This window comes from Microchirus variegatus (genome assembly GCF_963457635.1).
Source record: "Microchirus variegatus genome assembly, chromosome: 11".
NCBI classification, from domain to species: domain Eukaryota; kingdom Metazoa; phylum Chordata; class Actinopteri; order Pleuronectiformes; family Soleidae; genus Microchirus; species Microchirus variegatus.
This window is the reverse complement of record NC_139812.1, coordinates 4236692-4254928: the sequence shown is the minus strand read 5'-3', so window position 1 is coordinate 4254928 and position 18237 is coordinate 4236692. Positions and strand designations below refer to the sequence as shown.

The window sequence follows — 18237 nt, the reverse complement described above, 5'->3', positions numbered from 1 at the left end:
TTTTAAAGTATATCTTCAAAATGTTTTTGCATAACTGCTTTAAAATGAGTCTTTTGTAATTTAGGCAAAGGCCTTGCTGTCGTGTTACTTATTCTAACACACCACATTCATAAGTCAATAAACTTATTAAAGGAGTTAAGCTTCTTTAAATTGAATCTCAGGTTATTAAAGTTGTTATTTCACTTTTTACTGTGGTACTTTTTTTATTACCTTAGGACCTAGCAGCCCAGGCTGATCGGCTAAAACAGTTGCCAACTCCTTCAGAGCAGATCTGAGGAACTTGCGTCTCTCTCTGTGCATGGAGCCTCTGCAGAGTCAGACAGACAGACAGAGGAAGTCAGAGCAGAGCATGAAAAAACACAAGCAGCTTGATAAATGTTATTTTGACACTCTCAGAACAATCCAGTAGGAGGACACAAAAAAGTGAGCAGATGACAGTAAGAGAACAAGAAAGAGGATGAAAGGGGAAGATGGGATAAGTATGGAGGATAAAAGCAGGGATGGGGGGCATGGGGGGGTGGGGGGATAAAAAAAAAAAGGGATAAAGGAAAGAAGATGACAACTGTGTGACACTCTGAGAGAGACAAGAGGATACGAGGAAAAATAAAACATTGATTAAAAAGGAAAGCAGAAAAATAAACCAATATAAAAATAGTGATATATGACAAATGGCTAAGACGATCATGTACATACGCGTGAGAGAGGGCTTGCTCTTTACACTCTCTGATGTCGTTGATGCGTTTGTTGTACCTAGAAGAAAAAAAAACCAATAGGAAATAAGCATTTCTATTACACTGTGACTCAGTAATATTGTCTTTTAGTATCTGAGAATTAATTTCAGTCAATCAAATTTTATTTTTATGGCCCATAATTGCAAATTACAATGTGTGTCACAGGGCTTAATATGGTAGAACAATCTCTGTCCTTAACCCTTGCCAATGGTGAAGAAGAGCAACCGCCACTAAAATAGATGTGGTATTATTTGACATCTATGAAATATTGTATTCAAAGTGCTTGTTTTTTCTGACTGATTTAGCTGAAACATCTAATATAAAACTACAAAAAGCGTTCCCTAGTTTGTGTTGCTCCGTGTTGACAGATGCAGAGACTCTTACCCTCTGATGTTCACAAACAGATCCTCTGCAGCCTTGTGGATGTGGAAGACTTCATCCCTGAACAGACAGAGACAGGTGGAGCTTTGCAGAGCCAACTTCCAAAGAGACAAGGCTGCAGCGTCACTGTTCAGCACTGCGTGACACAGGATGAAACCAACTGGAGACAGAGAGGAAGTGTATTTAAAAATGAGTGCGGGCAGAAGCAGTTTTAACAACTAGAAACCAGAGTATCACAGAAGTTTCTACAGCACTCACAAACAATCCACTTCTCCATTGCATCCAGTGACAGATATTCACACGGCATCTAAAAGATAAGAGACCCAGGAAGTTAGTGAGGCTACATCCACATGTTTTAGTTTTAAGACACTACTTCTGGTTTGTTTACATCGTATGTCCATACTGGATTTGAATTCCCAAGGCTCTAAAACACTTTTGGAAATGCAGTTTTTCATGTTTTAGTTTTAAAAGTCTTGGGCTGTGTTTGAGCCTAAATGAGCAGAAATCTTTGGAAATGATGACATAAATTTCCATGTTTGCTTTGATTGTGCATTATCATTCATGGTATATGCTTCTCTGGTTCATCACACTCCAAATCACAAGTGTGTCTGATGAGTCCCCCCCCACTAACAATAAATCAATAATTTCAATTAAAAAAAAGAGAAAGAAAGAGTAGTGGTCATGCTCACAGTGTCAGACTGAGCGGGATTGAGCATGGTGGAGGGGGCAGAGATGAGAGACAGCAGCTGGGCATTCCTCCACTGGTCAGCAGACAGGTTCCTCCGGGGGTAGACCATCTGAAGACTGATCAATGCATCTGACAGGGACTGCAGGAGAGGAGAGATGAAAGTCTGAACTGCGCAAAAGTATGAAATGTTTATCCTTATTTGTACATAAAAAAACGCAGTGTGTCTCAGTGGAACAGCTTGTACTGTATTGTTCTTTAAATTTAATTTATATTTCACCTCTCAGAAGAAACTGTTTCACAGTGACAACTGAAGTACACATGCAGCTCTCCCACCTTTCCATGTGGAACAAACTCCTCCATCATCTTCTTCAAAGGGTTTTCATAGTCCACAATCATCTGGCCCAACCTAGGATACTCCCGGTCACTGCAACATGCACAGAACAAAGAGACCATGTGACTTCTGCTGATAATCATAACAGTTATTATGCTGCTGTATTGTACCATTTGAGAGTTAATAGGACAATCATTTAGAAACTGGACTTCATTCTCGAGTGAATAAAACCTGAAACTAGTGACTGAGACCATGAATGCCTACAGTGTTTAGTGGTGTTTAGAATCAGATATGGTTGATTTGTCATATAATAGCATACAAACAGACTTCTTTTTGGCAAGAGTGGAGTCACCCAGTGATGCAGGCACTTTAGGATAAGCCTCTCTCTTTATGAGTTTGATGATTATTTGTATCTTTTCATATACAGTCAATGACCTGTGTTTTGATCCATGGGATGGTGATTGTGTGTGTTTTGGTCACCTGGCTCCATGTGTCATCTCGTGGGCGTAGTTGTACAGTCCTATGATAGCTTTTCTCTCCTCGATGCGAGAGAGTATTATCATCAGAGTTGTGTAAGTCACCACCAGGTCCAGGTAGTTCTTGGTCAGGTCAAAATTCACCGTCTGGTAAGAATAAAGAGCAGACGTTTGTCAGATGTTTTCAGAAATGGTTGAATTTTATTTACCATTTCTCTCTTTCTTCAGCAGAGAGAAATAAAGTTTAACCGGCATCTCGTTGTTGATTAGAGCCACAAACCCCAGGAAGCTTTCAGAGAGAACAAACCTCCACCAGGGCTGCTCAGTTTCCCACTGTGTAAATACTGATCAAGATATGGAACTGTATATCTATATGAACTGTGGATCTATATAAGGTATTATTGGATGTTTTGCCTACAGCAATACTAACATTTTATAGTTACTAATGAACAATCCAAGAATTTCTTCCATGGTCTAATTTCTTCTTAACCTACATCTGCAGAAGAATATATCAACATTTCTCCTTAACTTTTTGAATGTTTCTGCTTTTATTGGTTTGCATTAGCTCTTACAGATGTGCATAATATGTGGAAAACACAAGTGTATTCGTCAATGTCTTGTTTCAGCTTTGCACTTACAATATCAAAGAAGACCTGGCAGGCATCGATGGTATTCAACAGCTCACACACATGGTCCTGTTGATATAGAAGTCCACACACTTCATTAGCATCACCAGCATGTATTCATTCACATTACACTGCAAGCTGGTTTGTTGTCCTACCTTGAATTCCATGACATCTACAAACGTGAAGTAGTAGAGAGCCAAGTTTTTCAGAATCTCTGACTTCTCCTTCTGCAGCTGAGCCAGCTGTTGCTGTTAAAACCACACGACACAGTAACACACAGTCAGAGGAGTACACACGTGTGACACACACGTCTCTAGATGCATCCGGGTCATTTATTAATTATCATATTGATAATACCTGTCCTCTACACGTTGTACATATTTGTTATTCTTGTTTTAAACAAGGGTATTGTGCTATTTTAATTTTTATCTTCATTTTTTTGTGCTCTTGAATTTTATTTTTTAATTGATTTTTTTTTTTTTTGTCCTCCAGGTTCAATTCTGAGCAGCAAAATTTTTTCATATGCTTGTTGTCACATCAACATACAGTAAATATAACACTTTATATGAGTGCTTTATCATATATACACAATCTGTCTCTCTCTGAGATTTTGGAGCTGAGTGTTTCTAAATTGTTATATTTACTGTATGTAGACAATGTAGACATGTCAAACATTTCAGGTCAAGTCGTTGTGTTTTGGTCTAACATTCCTATCATCCATCCCTTTGCTGGCTTAGAGTCGCAGGGTGAAAGGCGGGGTACACCCTGGACAGGTCACCAATCCGTCAACAGGGTCACATATAGACAGGGTGCGATTTGTCAAAAACAGAAGGGGGGATGTTTTTTTCAATTTATTTTTTATTCAAATGTTAGGCGTCAAGAGGGGGCATCAAAACGTAGTAATAATCTTAGTTGCAGCTCTACACTACACCTATATTTTTTCATTTACTTATTTATATGAATTAAAACCACATTTGGGAACTAAATTCAGCTGTATTCAAAGTTCAGAATCTCAGAAAGAAAAGATTGACCAAAGCCAAAGCAGTCAAAAAGATAGTCCCGGGTGTGTTCTCTGAAGTTTGTTAATGTGAGAAATTCAATCAAAGCACCAAACGTTAGAATGTCTGTCTGTGCTTATTGATAGATGGAAATATGTACAGCTGCGGGATAAGTATTTATTTTTGCAAAGCATGAAACTGAATATAGCTTTAAAAGACTGTCACTTTGAAACTGGCTTCAAAGTCTGGTAAATCAAAAGGCAATGTGAAAGTATTTTTCCATTTACATGATAGCACTGACAGAAGCACATTGCATGTAAATCCAACCCATCCGTAGAATCAGAAGTGTGGCCTGAACGGGAATAAGTGGAACATGTGCAGGAAAAAAGTGGAGAAGGAAGAGTACGACACTGCTGCTGCACCAAGGAGATAAAACCGGTGTTTAACAAAGTCAAGTAAAATCTTTTCATCATGATTTTAAACCTCAATTTTTTTTAAAAAAATTTTAATCTACAGTCACATGTTTTAATGCATGAAGGTAAATGTTTATTACCATGTATAACGGACAAATTAAATTGTTGTATCCACTCTTTAAAACACCCCTTAGTGCAGACAGTCAGTTAAATATTCAAAGAGCAAGGCAGTCATCTAACCAGCCATTCAACAGGCTGATGAGCCCGGAAATTGACCAGCCACACAGTCACTCAGAGGATGAAGGAAGGAAAAGCAAAGAAGCCATCAGCAGAGAGGAGACAACAGAGCAAAGTAAAACACGCTGCAAGAAGCTTTAAGAACAGATACAAGATACATTACTGCGAAAACTAAGGCACAGGAACTAAATTACAAAAATGTTACAGGAACTTAGATACAAAAACTTACCAAAAAGCACAAATCCGGAATAAGCCATGTTTAGCATGCAAAACACAAACAAACAAACAAACAAACACAGAAACAAAGCAGAAAACAACGTAAGACAATTTATGCACAGTTATACAGAATAAAGCAGTTAGCAACACACGCACACACACACACACATACAAAGAGCTGTTTGCTAATTAATGACAGCTTTACATCAATACATAGGCCAGAAGCTATGAGCTAAGCTAAAGGTGCGTTTCCACCGCATAGTTCCAGGATCTAAATTTTTCCTGCTTCGATGGTGTCACATTTATGCCAAAAGTCATGAGAGCAGTAAAAAATGCTCACAAGCAAATAATATTACTGCACGCTGAACTGCTCACATTTGTTCAATATGCTTGCGTGGACCTATATTGTCCGTTTACCGTTGTCACAACTTTTGACATAAATGTGACGCCATACCACACACAAACGTACAGTTTACAAGTCCAGAGTGGGTGCTGCAGCTATGTCACAGTCAAAAAGATATATATATATAAAATTGTTGTTGAGTTCTCCCAGTGGAGGTTTAAATAAAAAAAAAAAAAAAAAAAATATGTGGATGTTTTGATGAGTCACTGATGCAATGAGAGCGAAAAGACAGCAAGAGAGTGCAAACAGCTGATGAGCGACATGGTGGAGCTAAAATAGTGAGCTAATAGAGATCTAGTTCCTGCAGTGGAAACACACCTCAATACAAGAGAATTTAAAAAATAATAATAATTAAAAAACATTTAATAATAATAATGATGAGCAATCATTCAGATGAGTTGGAAGTCACTTGGAAATGTGGACATACACGGACACAATCTCACGCACACAATCTCACGCGCACGCACGCACGCACGCACAGACACACACACACACACCTGTCAAAAGAAAACATTTCATGAGTGGATTTGATTGGTTAATTATGACAAATGGCAAAAAATTAGTGATTAATCAATCAGTTGATTTGAAAAAAAAAATTAAACACTGACTATTTTGATAGTAAATTATTTTGTCCAAAATGTAATGATTTCATCTTCTCCAATGTAATTGTTTTAAAAATATCCTATTTCCAAACATTTTACTGTTGCAAATAAAAAAATATCAACCAAACCACTCTCACTCTCTATACTAAGAAACTCACCACATGCATACATACATTTTGTGCAGGTCATGCTGGGCGATAAGTCCGGAACAATAAGCATCATGATATAATTTTCTTTATTATTAATATAACAAAATATTCAATATACAGTATGTTCAAAATGTGTGCAAACACAATTAAAAATAACATAATTGTTAATACTTACCTTGGGCTTGAAAAATGTTGTATCCTTTCTGATCATAAACATTTATACAAATTTCATTCTGGAGCTGAATTCTAAAAATCTTTAACGGTCTGATATTTATGAAAAATTATAGATATTGACCGCTGTTTCTGATTTGGCGAATGTTTTTGTGATGATGTTTATCATCCAGCCTTAGGTGCAGGTTTACTTACATTATTATTCCGTGTCTCCACAGCAGGGAACTTCCTGACGATGAATTTAACAGCGCTCTCCAAGTTCTTATCGACCAGGTAGGAGGGCTTGGCCTTGGGGTCGCCACATGCCTGCAAAGGAGAGGAGATGAAGAGGTGAGGGGCATCACAAATACATATATGGTGAAATAACCTGCTGCAGCTGAAACCCCCTAAACTCTTTCTTCTTTATCTCAGCATTTCTGACTCAATTTTCTTTCCTCAGAGTCTATCATCTTAGATGTCTGGTCATCACCAGGGAAACATTTAGTGCGGACATTTAAAAACGAGTTTATCACAGGCAAAGATGTGGGGAGGAGATGGAAGTAATGACTCCACTGACATTTAGTGACGTTTCCAGACCAAAGGCATTTTCGGGACACAGAAAGCTTGATGCAGTCACCTGCAGTGTGAATGTCTGACTTGATGTTTAGATGTGAACGTTAACAAGGAGATTTTAGACTTCATGCAGAGTCAACAGGGAGGATTTCCACTTTGTAGATTTATGTGGTTTTCCTGTTTGGATAAACAAGATTACAACTGAAGAGACTGAACTTATCAGTGGTTCTCAGCTGCTGAGCTGCAGAGAAACATTACACAGCTGAGCCTTGATCCTGAAATATTTATTTTAGATTCATGCTTATTGTAGAGCCATACACGTTATGGTGGTTACTTTAAAATGTACAGATTTGTAAGCACCATAAACAAAACAATACAGATCTGCAACTATAAGATAATTAGGTACACTGTGTCCGCTTTGGTGGCATTTACAGTAGCTCTAAAACGTAAATAAAAGGCTTTTAAATCATGCTTTGTTGTATATAACTATTCTGTTACTTATATGATGAGCTCTTTATAAAGGCTGCAATTTAATCATTCAAAACTTCAATTGTTCAATGCCAATTTCAAATGCGATATGCTAATGTTTCAAATTGAGCTCTGAATCTTGGATTAGAATATAGTCGTTAAGATTTTGTTGGTATTCTGTGTGGTAATCCACGTTATTTTACATTCTTAATGTGTTACAATTCACAGTTCAAATCCTATTCACAATTTTAAAAAACAAACAAACAAAAATATATATATTTAAATGTTATAATATATTTTAACCAATATACCAATCTCTCTTGGCAACAATTTAATGATTAGTAATTGACTATAAAATAATTTGCCAAATATTTTTTGGATTAAAATAAATCATATTTTAGTGATGCTTCATAAACAATATCGGGGTTTTTTTGTATTTGTTTTTTATTATTATTGTAAGCTGTGTCCCAAAAAATGATCACTGGAAGTTCTGCAACACAGAAAGGCTGAGATGCAGTGAGAGAGTCCTAGGTGATGAGAGGGTTTCAGTTTCAAAATGTCTCTGAGCCGTCACTAATTAATGCTGCCACACGACAGGCAGAGTGAAGGACGGGTTGAGTAAAGAAGACAGTGAGAAAAACAAAAAACAGAGAAATACGCAGAGAAGGAAGTCAAAAAAGGGGTCACACAGAGAGGTCAACTAAGAAATGACTCAGGAGAAATGACAGTGAGGGAAGAGGCAGTGACAAAAGGGTCAGAGAGAATCTTCTTTCTCTAAATGTGTTGTGTAATCTGCAGCAACATGAGCAGCAACTAACAGCTAGTAATTATTTCATTGCATCTGCAGAGCTGATTTTTTTTCCCTCCTCATTTATATTCTCATCTACATCTCAACAGGTGTCGCAGTATCTGCCTAACAACACTGACCCTGGAAGGAAGCAACAGTGCTCATGCATTATGGGAAGTGTAGTTGTGAATGGTGGGGAAGATGTGGTCCATGCATGGGTCATAAATGCAGAAAGTTTCTTTGCTAGAAACACAGCGGAACATTCCTCGTGGGGGTCAGTGTGTTTGACTGTTGTGACAATTCAGTTCTTCCTGGTTGAGGTTTTAATTTCAGAAATTAGTAGCAAACATTTGGAGAAGTAGGTAAGAATATTACTAAAATAAACACTAAACTGGGCTATAAGTGCAATGTTTCTACACACAATTACACATCACAGCTACCAAACCAGTGGACCTGAAACAATACCACATAAACCCAGTTTGCATGGCATTTAAATATTTTCGGCATCAGCCAGTGCGAAATGAAACTGCAAACAGCAGCACATGCCAATTCATACAAACAACAACACTTGGAAACCTCTGAAACACAAGGATCAGCGCAACAATGCTTCGAAACAACCTTCTATAGAACGGTTGTTGCCTACTCGCCAAACGTAATGCAAATGTTTGCATTGCTAGTTTGGCGTCATTCAGGCTTACTTGTGTTGGCATTAGGGGTGTCACGACTCTCCAAATCCTCAATTAGATTTAATTTTGGGTAATGATTAAATTCAATTCTCAATCTTTTTTTCTCTTTTTACGCAGATGGGTCTGCCATTTTTAGACTTAGTTTAGTCTAGGATCATTGGTTTTATGTCATAACTCTGTCAAATTAATAAATGTATTAAAATTACAAACAGGGGTGGACGGTGTATAGGGACGATTTGAGCGACGCCCTACCAACTAGGAGGAGAAAGAGAATGTTTTTCCTCAGCAATTCCAGTACTAATATTACTTTCAGCAGTCTCTGCTAGCAAAGGTAGTTATTATCAGCGTTAAAGACATATTATATGTCATTGTCTAATTAGAATCGTCAGAATTATGTCACGTTTTATGGTTCCGCCTCTTCTGAAGCGATATGATTGGCGTGGAGAATTGCCCGACAATTCTCCCGTTGACTCTCATGTTAAAGTTTTTTTTCGAAAAACATACCCTCCAATGCATTTTCTATGAGGATTTATGTGCTTGCACTAACGTGCTTGCGTAAATTTAGCAAAGAGGAGGGGATATCTTCTCTTCTCTTCACATGTCGTCTCCCGATAAGTTGTTCGACTCTCTGATGGCGGCACTCTCAGCGAAGCTCGCCTTTTTAAAAATACACAGAGGATTGTGCTCGTTTAACTGCTCCCATCACGTAGTTCTACCAGTGCCACAGAGTTCACGCTTTCATACGTGTGGCTCGTAGCAGCGGACAGCAGTCATTTGAAGCTACGTTCGTTAGCTTGTTTGCTAACATTGTTGATGTTTGTATCGCTCAGGGTTTAACTGCAGGCTCAGACAATCGGACTGTTTTGTGTAAGAGAATATTGTAAGATGCATTTAGTTACACATCTAAAGATCCAATTATGCACTTTCCTTTACACTTAAAGGGACACTGTGTAGTATTTATGGGTTTATATGACCCAAAATACACTTTTGTATACCTATTATGTGCTCCTGCATTCTCTAGTCGCTGTATACTATTTTTTGTTTCATTTTCGTAGTGTTTCAAAAAGTCATGTTAAATAACATGGTCGCGGGCCGCTACTGCATTGCCACGACGCGGAAGTACCGCCTTCACTGACAGAGCAGGAAGTCTGAGGTATAAACAGAGTGGAAACGTGCTGGTCAGCTGGAGAGAGCGCCGAGACGAGGCTGAGAGCGGATCTTTTTACGCGTTTAGAATGGACCACACGTATTTTACAGCGGATAAAGGCACACCAGTACCTGACCGTAGAAAAGGACCGTTTCAAAAAGTCCTGTAAAATAACATGGTCGCGGGCCGCTACTGCGTTGCCACTGTTAGCAGCGAGACGCCATGTTTCTACCGGAGCCTGTAAGGACAAACGCGAGAGAACAAATCAAGCGTCGCTTTATTTGTAGCGGAAGTCCCGCCTCCACTCTCTCAGCTTCGTCTGCTACGGCTGCAGTAGCTCGCCCTCTCCCTCGCCTCACGAACCTCATCTGCTGATACGGAGAAAGACGACAAGGATGACATTTGACCGGCTGAGGATACCGTAGTGCTCAGGGAAGGGAGGGGGTGACATCAGCCTCTCCTCTAGATGTCACTATAAACTACTTACTTCACCTTTAATGAATAATTTGACTGCACTATCTTGTCATATGTTTGTTGTATGTATCTGGTAAAAGTTGTGAAAGCTCTTGATCCTTGGTCAGTTAAATACTTGACTTAATATGCTGCCACTGTCTTTATGTGGTTGCTGGACACATCTTGTGTCCTGTTTAGCTATTTTACATCATACATTAGATTCATGTAAATAACATTTGTTCAAGTTGCCATCTAGTGGACACAAGAAGGACTGTTAATCACCTAACAACAAATTGATACTGTCTTGCTTTATGCAACTATTGAATGGGTCACCTTAATCATTATCAGAAAAAATTGCCCCGTCCTGAAATTTTCTTCAGGAGCCACAACTGATTACGAATGTAACAATAACCAGTCAATTGGAAACTAACTGTAAAAAGAAGAGAGAGTCATGTAGATCTGTGTTGCTCTGAAGGTCCAGCCACTAAATCTGCACTGCCCTATAACATTATCATACATGTAATGCAACACTTTTAGTAGTAAGATGTGACCTACTTGGCATTTAATAGCGTGGTTCCCGTATGCCAATTAAATGCTTAAATCAAGGATTTTCCACCACTGAATAGTGCCTATAGCGGTAGTTATAGTTTTAGCACAAGTTGAATTTGGAGGAAGTTTTGTTCCAAATGAGGACAGAAGAGTTGCTTGTGTTAACCGAGTTATTTTCATAACTTCATCCTTATTATGCATGTGGAGATGTCCTGTGCTATGCTACATGCACATAACATAACAACACATTGGACATTTCCTGTCCAAAATGTGAACGTAGTGACATAACTCATGGGAAACTCCACACCGGAGTTCAGTCAGTGTGTCCCCCAAATTAGCAGTTGCTGTGGTTACTATGAGTTGGCATCAGCTTCGGGTTCGCGAGAGGAGGTAGCGTAACTGTCACACTGAGGGGGGGCGTGGTTAAATCCCCAATTCCACCTTTGCTTTCGAAGGTCGAGGGTGTGACATTGTTCTGATCAATAATGATCAATATTCTACATTTCAAGCTAACCACTCCTAGTTTGTAGTTGCAGTCGGTTCAGGCGCCATCTATGCTGAGTTCATGAAAAACAGCAACGGCTGAAAGTTCTCAAAACATGAAACACAGGGACACTTGGGGGGGGCACAACACTCACATGAGTTCAAAAGCCATCAATGACAGACTGTACTGTACCTTGAGGCCTTGTGCACACTTCTCTCACACCTGAGCAGATATCTAACATCAACAGCTGTCAGAGCTCATTATCAGTGACACTGTTGACTCAACAGCTACTTGTTCAGGTCTGAGAAAGAAGTCGGCTAAATATGAACCACATTAACAAGGTACGACTGTGAAATACATGCAACAGCTAACCCAGTCCTCTGATGACAACACAGCAGGAGCCTCGCCCTGTACAAACAGTACAACTTTCTAAAAAGTCCATTAGAAAGCAACTACACTTTGACTGACACCAGGAAACTATGGATTATAAACATGTGTTGATCAATGAAGGTCTAGCAGATCAAATAAATCTACAATTGTTTTTTACATGTTTTATCCCAAACTCAAGCAAAAAAAAAAAGTCATCAGGCTGTCAAATGGCCTTCCTTAGATATTAGTTCATATATAGACCCTTTGTCATGTAAGAAACAAATTCACAATAATATCATCAGCCTTTCTTGTTGAATTTTCTGTTTCGGGATGTGCTGCTGCTGAATGCAGCCAACTTATATTTTAGGAAGTCACTTAAAAGCAAAAACTAAGGAAAGCAAACAGTTTCCATCACTATCTGTTCTGACATCTGTATCACACATGATAATGACATGACTGACAAAGAGAGAAAGGCAATTAACAACACACTGACAAACATTTGATGTAAACACCTACAGGCAATACTGTCCACTTACATTCATGTTTTAAATGGGCTAAAACATGTAAAACCTGCCAGAGGATCATTGCATTTTTAAATTAACCTGCACTAGATACCTCTTTTAATATAAACCAACACCATAACAGTATCTCACCAGGCCTAAGTTGCATAGGCCTAAGTAAAGTTAAATCCTCAATAGGGCTACAAAAAAACAACAATCGATTACTAAATTGATTAGCAACTATTTAAATAATCGATTTATTGTTTGAGTGCTTTTCTTAAATAAATCAAACAAGTCTAATCTTTCTGTTTCTATGTGAATATTTTCTGGTTTCTTTCCTCCAGATAACAAAGATATAATTAAAACTAAAAGCAATTTTGGTTTGTGGACAAAAAAAACAACATTTGAAAACACAATGTTTAAGTTTTGAAAACACCAATCAACATTGTGGTCCAAACAACTAATCAATTAATCAAGAAAACAAGAATTTCAGCCCTAATCCTCAAATATTTAAAAACATATATATTTTACTTAGAGAAGTTGAGGGCAGAATTGGTTGCCTGGATTTCTGGCACAGAAGGACAAAATAAATTTCTGTAATTTAAATGGTATGACATTGTCAATTAGCGGTGGTGGTGGCTGGTGCAATAAGCTGGCTGTCTGGTTGGGTTTGGGTGGGGGCTGATGGAAGGATGGATGGAAGGGGGGAGCACAGTGAATGACATGTGAGGGCATGGGAATAAGTTGAGAATCAGTAGTGGTCAGGGAGGAGTAAGGGAGCTGTTGCCTGGATACCAGAACAGACCTTCGTCTCGCCTCCACCATCGTTTCTCCACTCCAGGTAGCAATTAACAGCTGAGGTCCCACACACTGACCAACATACGGCAGGGGACTCTGGAAACAAATAGCACTGTGCAGGGGAAACCTACATCTGAAAACTAATTATGGATGCTAATTACGAGGAAGAATATTCAAAAGACCCTGTGGCATCTTTTCAGCCATCCCTCCGAGTCCCAGTAATCCACTCATAAAACAAACTCGTCTGGTGTAACTCTCAGTGCAAGCTCTCTCATTTTTACAGGAAGGGATTTACTGCAGCAAAAATGAAATAAAAGAATATAAAGAATGGCTGGTCTCACATCAGTAGAAAGAGAACCACTAGAGAACTACTAAAAAAAAGTTAAGAGCTGGCTGAATGCCCAAGTGCCTGCTGGCAGTGCAATACTCCCAATCTTCAATCCTCATCCTTTTGCATTTGTCAGTATTATATCTAGGATAACTATGAGCTGTCTAGGATCACAAAGAGGTAAATCTCATGTCAAATTAGTTATTTATGAATTTGAGTAAAAGACATTAACAGAAGCTTAAAATCTATCCCTTTATTTTTGAAATGATGAAATAAAAGAAGCTTTCTGTTCACACCTAGAGCCCGGAAAAACATGATAATAACTTTCACTGAACTTTGAGTAGGAAAAAAAAACTGATGTCAATTCAGCTAAGCATGAACAGATTCTAACGTGAAGAGGAGGGGGGGCACAAAGGAAAAGACCAACAGATCAGTACAGGTAGCCAGGAGAAGGGAAGGGATGGGGAGGAAGAGGAGGGAGCTGAGGAAAGGTGAGGGGGGATGGATTTCATCAGTGGAAGGTGATAAACTTTGCAAACCTTCCAAACTTGTCCTTGCTGCATAGGAGAAGGGGGAAGCATTGGAACGGAGAGAAGAAGAGAAAAAAATCAAAACAAAGACCCCACCCAGACAAACTAACTGGTTCAGTGGTTGCAGACAAATACACACACACACAGGCACGCACACAATTGGTTTCTGTGCAGGCATTATCTGCCAGTCTAGCATATCACATAAAATCACACATACTGTACTGACAACAGTCGCCATCTCAATTGTAATACCAAGTATAGTAACCCTACCTACGCAGCGAGACGCACTGAAAATAACATGTTCATTTTAAGACTGCAAGGATGAGCTGAAATAATAAGGTTGTCACTGTCAGCAGCTCCACTGTCTCTGAGACAGGATAGTGTGAAGAAAAAGTTTGATCCCTTCTGTCCTCACTCCACTGTTCTGCTTGGTGGCTGTTGCCAAGTAACTAACAATGCAGCACTCCCTTCCTCACTGGGTGCTTCACTTAGGTTTAAATTTGTTATTGAAGGGTTATACTGATCTGAAATATAACTTAATTGTGGACACAGATCTAACTGCCTGATTCTGTTGTGTACTGTACCTCTGATGGCATTTCTGAAATAATTAAGTCCAAAAGGTCATCAAAAACTGGGTTATTCTGGTGGTGAAGCAGCAGCAAGCAGGATTCAACATGTAGCTTAATGCAGGTCAAGAAAGAGGCCCTTCTGCTGAAGTTCAGAACACATGATGCTTAAAGATGGAGTAGGCAACACATTTATGGTCAAAAATAACATTTCACTGTTGTGCATATCAAGTAATCTGATATAAAACTGGACTTAAACACTTCCCCTAAACTGTTTAGAGAAATGCTGCAGATGCAAAAAAAAAATAGAAACGAAACACCCTAGTGGATAAAAAAGGGCAAAAGGCTTTTCTGCAGATCCAATGAAAATTATCAGCAAGTACTGAACATCACTGTGCTTAATATTACTCTCACGATCTCAAAGCACTTTATCAGGAACATCACACTAATACATTGCTTACTCATTTTGCTCGAGCTGCACATTTATGCTACCAGTCTCCTGTCACATCTCAAATGTGTTTGCTCTAGTCAGATTTGTTGATTCAGGGAGGACAGTTCACTGCACATGGACAGCAGCACCTGCTAGGGCTCCTGCACTGTTAACATAGGGCAGGTTAGGTCCATAAATTCATGCTGTTGATGAAATCCATATGTGTTGGACCAGACCACGTTTTCCAGTTTTCAACTACCCAGTGTTGTGACTTCTTGTCCACTGCAGCCTCAGGGCATTGTTGGCTGACAGGAGATGAAACCTGGCGTGGTCTTCTGCTGGAGTAGATTTGTCCACCTCAATGTCAGGTGTGTTTTTACATTCTGAGAAGTGTCTCTGCTCACCACAGTTGATAAGAGTGGGCATTTCAGTTACTGTCAGCTATTGTCTGACATCATTGATGTCGTGTTTCTCTTGCAGAACTTCTCCACACTGCCACGGTGAAAGTCATTGGTATTATGTTTTCCACATTTTCAATGTGAACACTGACTGAAGCTTCTGTTCTGTACCTGCAGGGTTTTATGCATTTTACTACCTGCAATTGCTGTTTGGATAAGTACATGAATAGGTAGTGGCAGTTGAATAGTTGTTCCTGATAAAGTGCTCAGTGAGAGTGTAAGAATAATGTGTTTTTGGAAGTCCTTCCTACAACCTCTTTACATCCACTGACTAGATAACGTTGGATATAAAATAATGCACTCACACTAAAATACCCTATAAGAAACATCCATCCATCCGTCTTCTACCTTTTTATCCTCCACATGAGGGTCACTGGGGAATGTGCCATTATCACTGTTTTAATTTAGATTGTGTCAGGTAGGCATTTGTTTAACTTCCCTGCTTTCATGTAACAAGCTTTAATCAAGAAAATGCACATTTCAATTCAGCAATGTTTAAAAAAATAAAATTAAAAAATATACAACTTTTTGATTATTGCAAGGGTGATTTTGGAGCTATTATAAGAAACTGAATCTAAATTACTTCCACTTCTTGTTTTCAACCATCTAATATGAAAAATGCTACAGAAATTTGCTGGAATTTAGAAAACATCTGGTACAGCTACTGTATTTGCCCCTTACATGAACAGTCTATCCTGCTTTTTTATAGCTGAACTTGTTCATGAATAGAAAAAATAAAACAAATCCTACTTTAGAAGACTATGCCGTTTACCTGAGTATAAGCAAACTAAAAGAAAGTATGTAAGCAGCACTGTGTCCAAGACAAAAATATGATGTTAGAAGGTCCACTGGCTGAAAATTAAGCAGAGTAAACAAACATTTTTAATGTCATTCAGCGAAGATTAATAAAAGTGACTGAGGAAAGTGAAAGGAACAGATTTAAAAGTTTCCTGCAGCTAATCAGTGGGATGTAATGAGTGATTACACTTAAAATGAAAAAAAAGCTGTGATCTTACCATGATCATATTAGCGTTATTGACAATGAATTGCTCTCCCAAAGGCATAAACCAAAAACGAAGTCTGTCACCTGTGTCTCCATGAACAAATCTAGGTTACATCACTGACGTTTAATTAGATTGGGAGCAGTTCACCAAGGAATGTATTTTTCTCAGAAATAAAGTGATTAATATATTCTCAATTACCACTGATGGTGCCAACATCAGCCCTGAATGATATCACAGATTTTTGTCCTGATTCTTTGATTTCTATCTTTGGGATGCAAGTTCAGTGAACTAAAATGTTTGCTAATATTCACAAGGTAAATGGAAGCTTTAAAACATGCAAATAAGATTTCAGGGTAGATTATGTTCAGAAGCCTTATGTGAGGCAGCTTATGACAGATATATAGATGATGGGACAGACAGAAATGAAAAAGGAAGGAAGGAGGGAGGAAAGGAAGGGCGTGTTAGGAATAATTGCAGCAAAATCTCTGATTGTATCCTACTGCTCAAACGGTCTTAAAACATCTACAAATTAAAGTCAGATGTGTAAAGATAAAAATGTTATTTTATCAAAAGGTCTTTTTCAATTTCTTCTTCATTGAGAATCATATTATTCAAATAAAACAGTACCAACAACAACAACTGGTGCTTTAGAAATAACTGCACATGACTACACAACTTCCAGAAAATAGGAAACAGTATGGGCCTTCAGACGTGTTAATGTCTACTCTGAACTCTCTATAACTTTGGTAGGACATAACTAGCTTCTTTCACACTCTCTCCCACTTTTGTTTATTCATCACACACACCCAAGCACAAAGGCTCGTTCCACACAAACAGACCCACTACTCTTTTCCTCCCACACATAAACCATTAAGCATATACACATTAAAGAATCAGTCACATCAATATGTATGTTACAATTGACATAACTGTGTGCTGCACTGTGGAAGTGTATAGAAAAGTGTGCCTACATATCTATGGTGAAATCAAAAAAAGGTCTAATAAATGCTCATGGTTTTATCAGCTAAAATTATGTATCAATTACTCAGTTGAGTGAGCAAGATATTATAAAGGGAACATCACACTGGGCACTGAGTTTATCTTTTTTTAACATGGTACATTGAATTCTTAGGTTGTCCTGTTTTATTATAACCAACAGTGGAAGAAGGATTCGGAATATTACTCAGGTGACAACAATAAACCAAACAATTAAATGTAATGAATATACAACAAGGTCAAGTACTAATTCTACAGTAAAATGTCTGCTTGATGGTTAGGTTATTAGATTATTAATACTACTAATGGAGGAATGTTTAAGTAGCACATTGTAACATGATTAGACTACTTTATGTACAGGTAGTAATATAAATCTGGTGATTCCTAAACTATAGACTGAGGCACTACACATGTTAACATGGTAATTCTAAATGAGAAAATAAACAGAAGAGAAAATTAGAAAATGCTGATAATACACAGACATTTAACTGTATGTCAGATATTGGGCCTCTATTATCTACATGGACCTGGTAGGAAGTTGAAAGGTGATATTTTCAATGGCAAATATCATAAACATACCACTATTAGTATTTAAATATTTACATTTATGTGACAGTGGGTGTAAAATGTGTAAAGAGACTAAATGAAAAGTCAATTAAAGCAAAGTATCTCAGAATTGCACCGAAGTAAATGTACCGAGTTTCATTCTA

General features: G+C 38.3%; 1 protein-coding gene across 2 annotated transcripts in view; it reads right to left on the bottom strand.

Moving 5' to 3' along the window:
• Positions 1-18237, bottom strand: part of nckap1 (NCK-associated protein 1) — a 32177-nt gene that overhangs the window by 12841 nt on the left and 1099 nt on the right. The window contains exons 2-11 of one of the 2 annotated variants that reach the window (XM_083898121.1): positions 6618-6728; positions 3389-3481; positions 3246-3302; positions 2612-2754; positions 2134-2224; positions 1802-1939; positions 1371-1419; positions 1116-1272; positions 694-750; positions 211-307 (exon numbers count right to left, since the gene is read on the bottom strand). In XM_083898121.1, the coding sequence (XP_083754247.1) occupies positions 211-307; positions 694-750; positions 1116-1272; positions 1371-1419; positions 1802-1939; positions 2134-2224; positions 2612-2754; positions 3246-3302; positions 3389-3481; positions 6618-6728 (993 nt within the window). The remainder of the gene's footprint in view (positions 1-210; positions 308-693; positions 751-1115; positions 1273-1370; positions 1420-1801; positions 1940-2133; positions 2225-2611; positions 2755-3245; positions 3303-3388; positions 3482-6617; positions 6729-18237) is intronic. The other variant, XM_083898122.1, reaches the window with a different exon arrangement.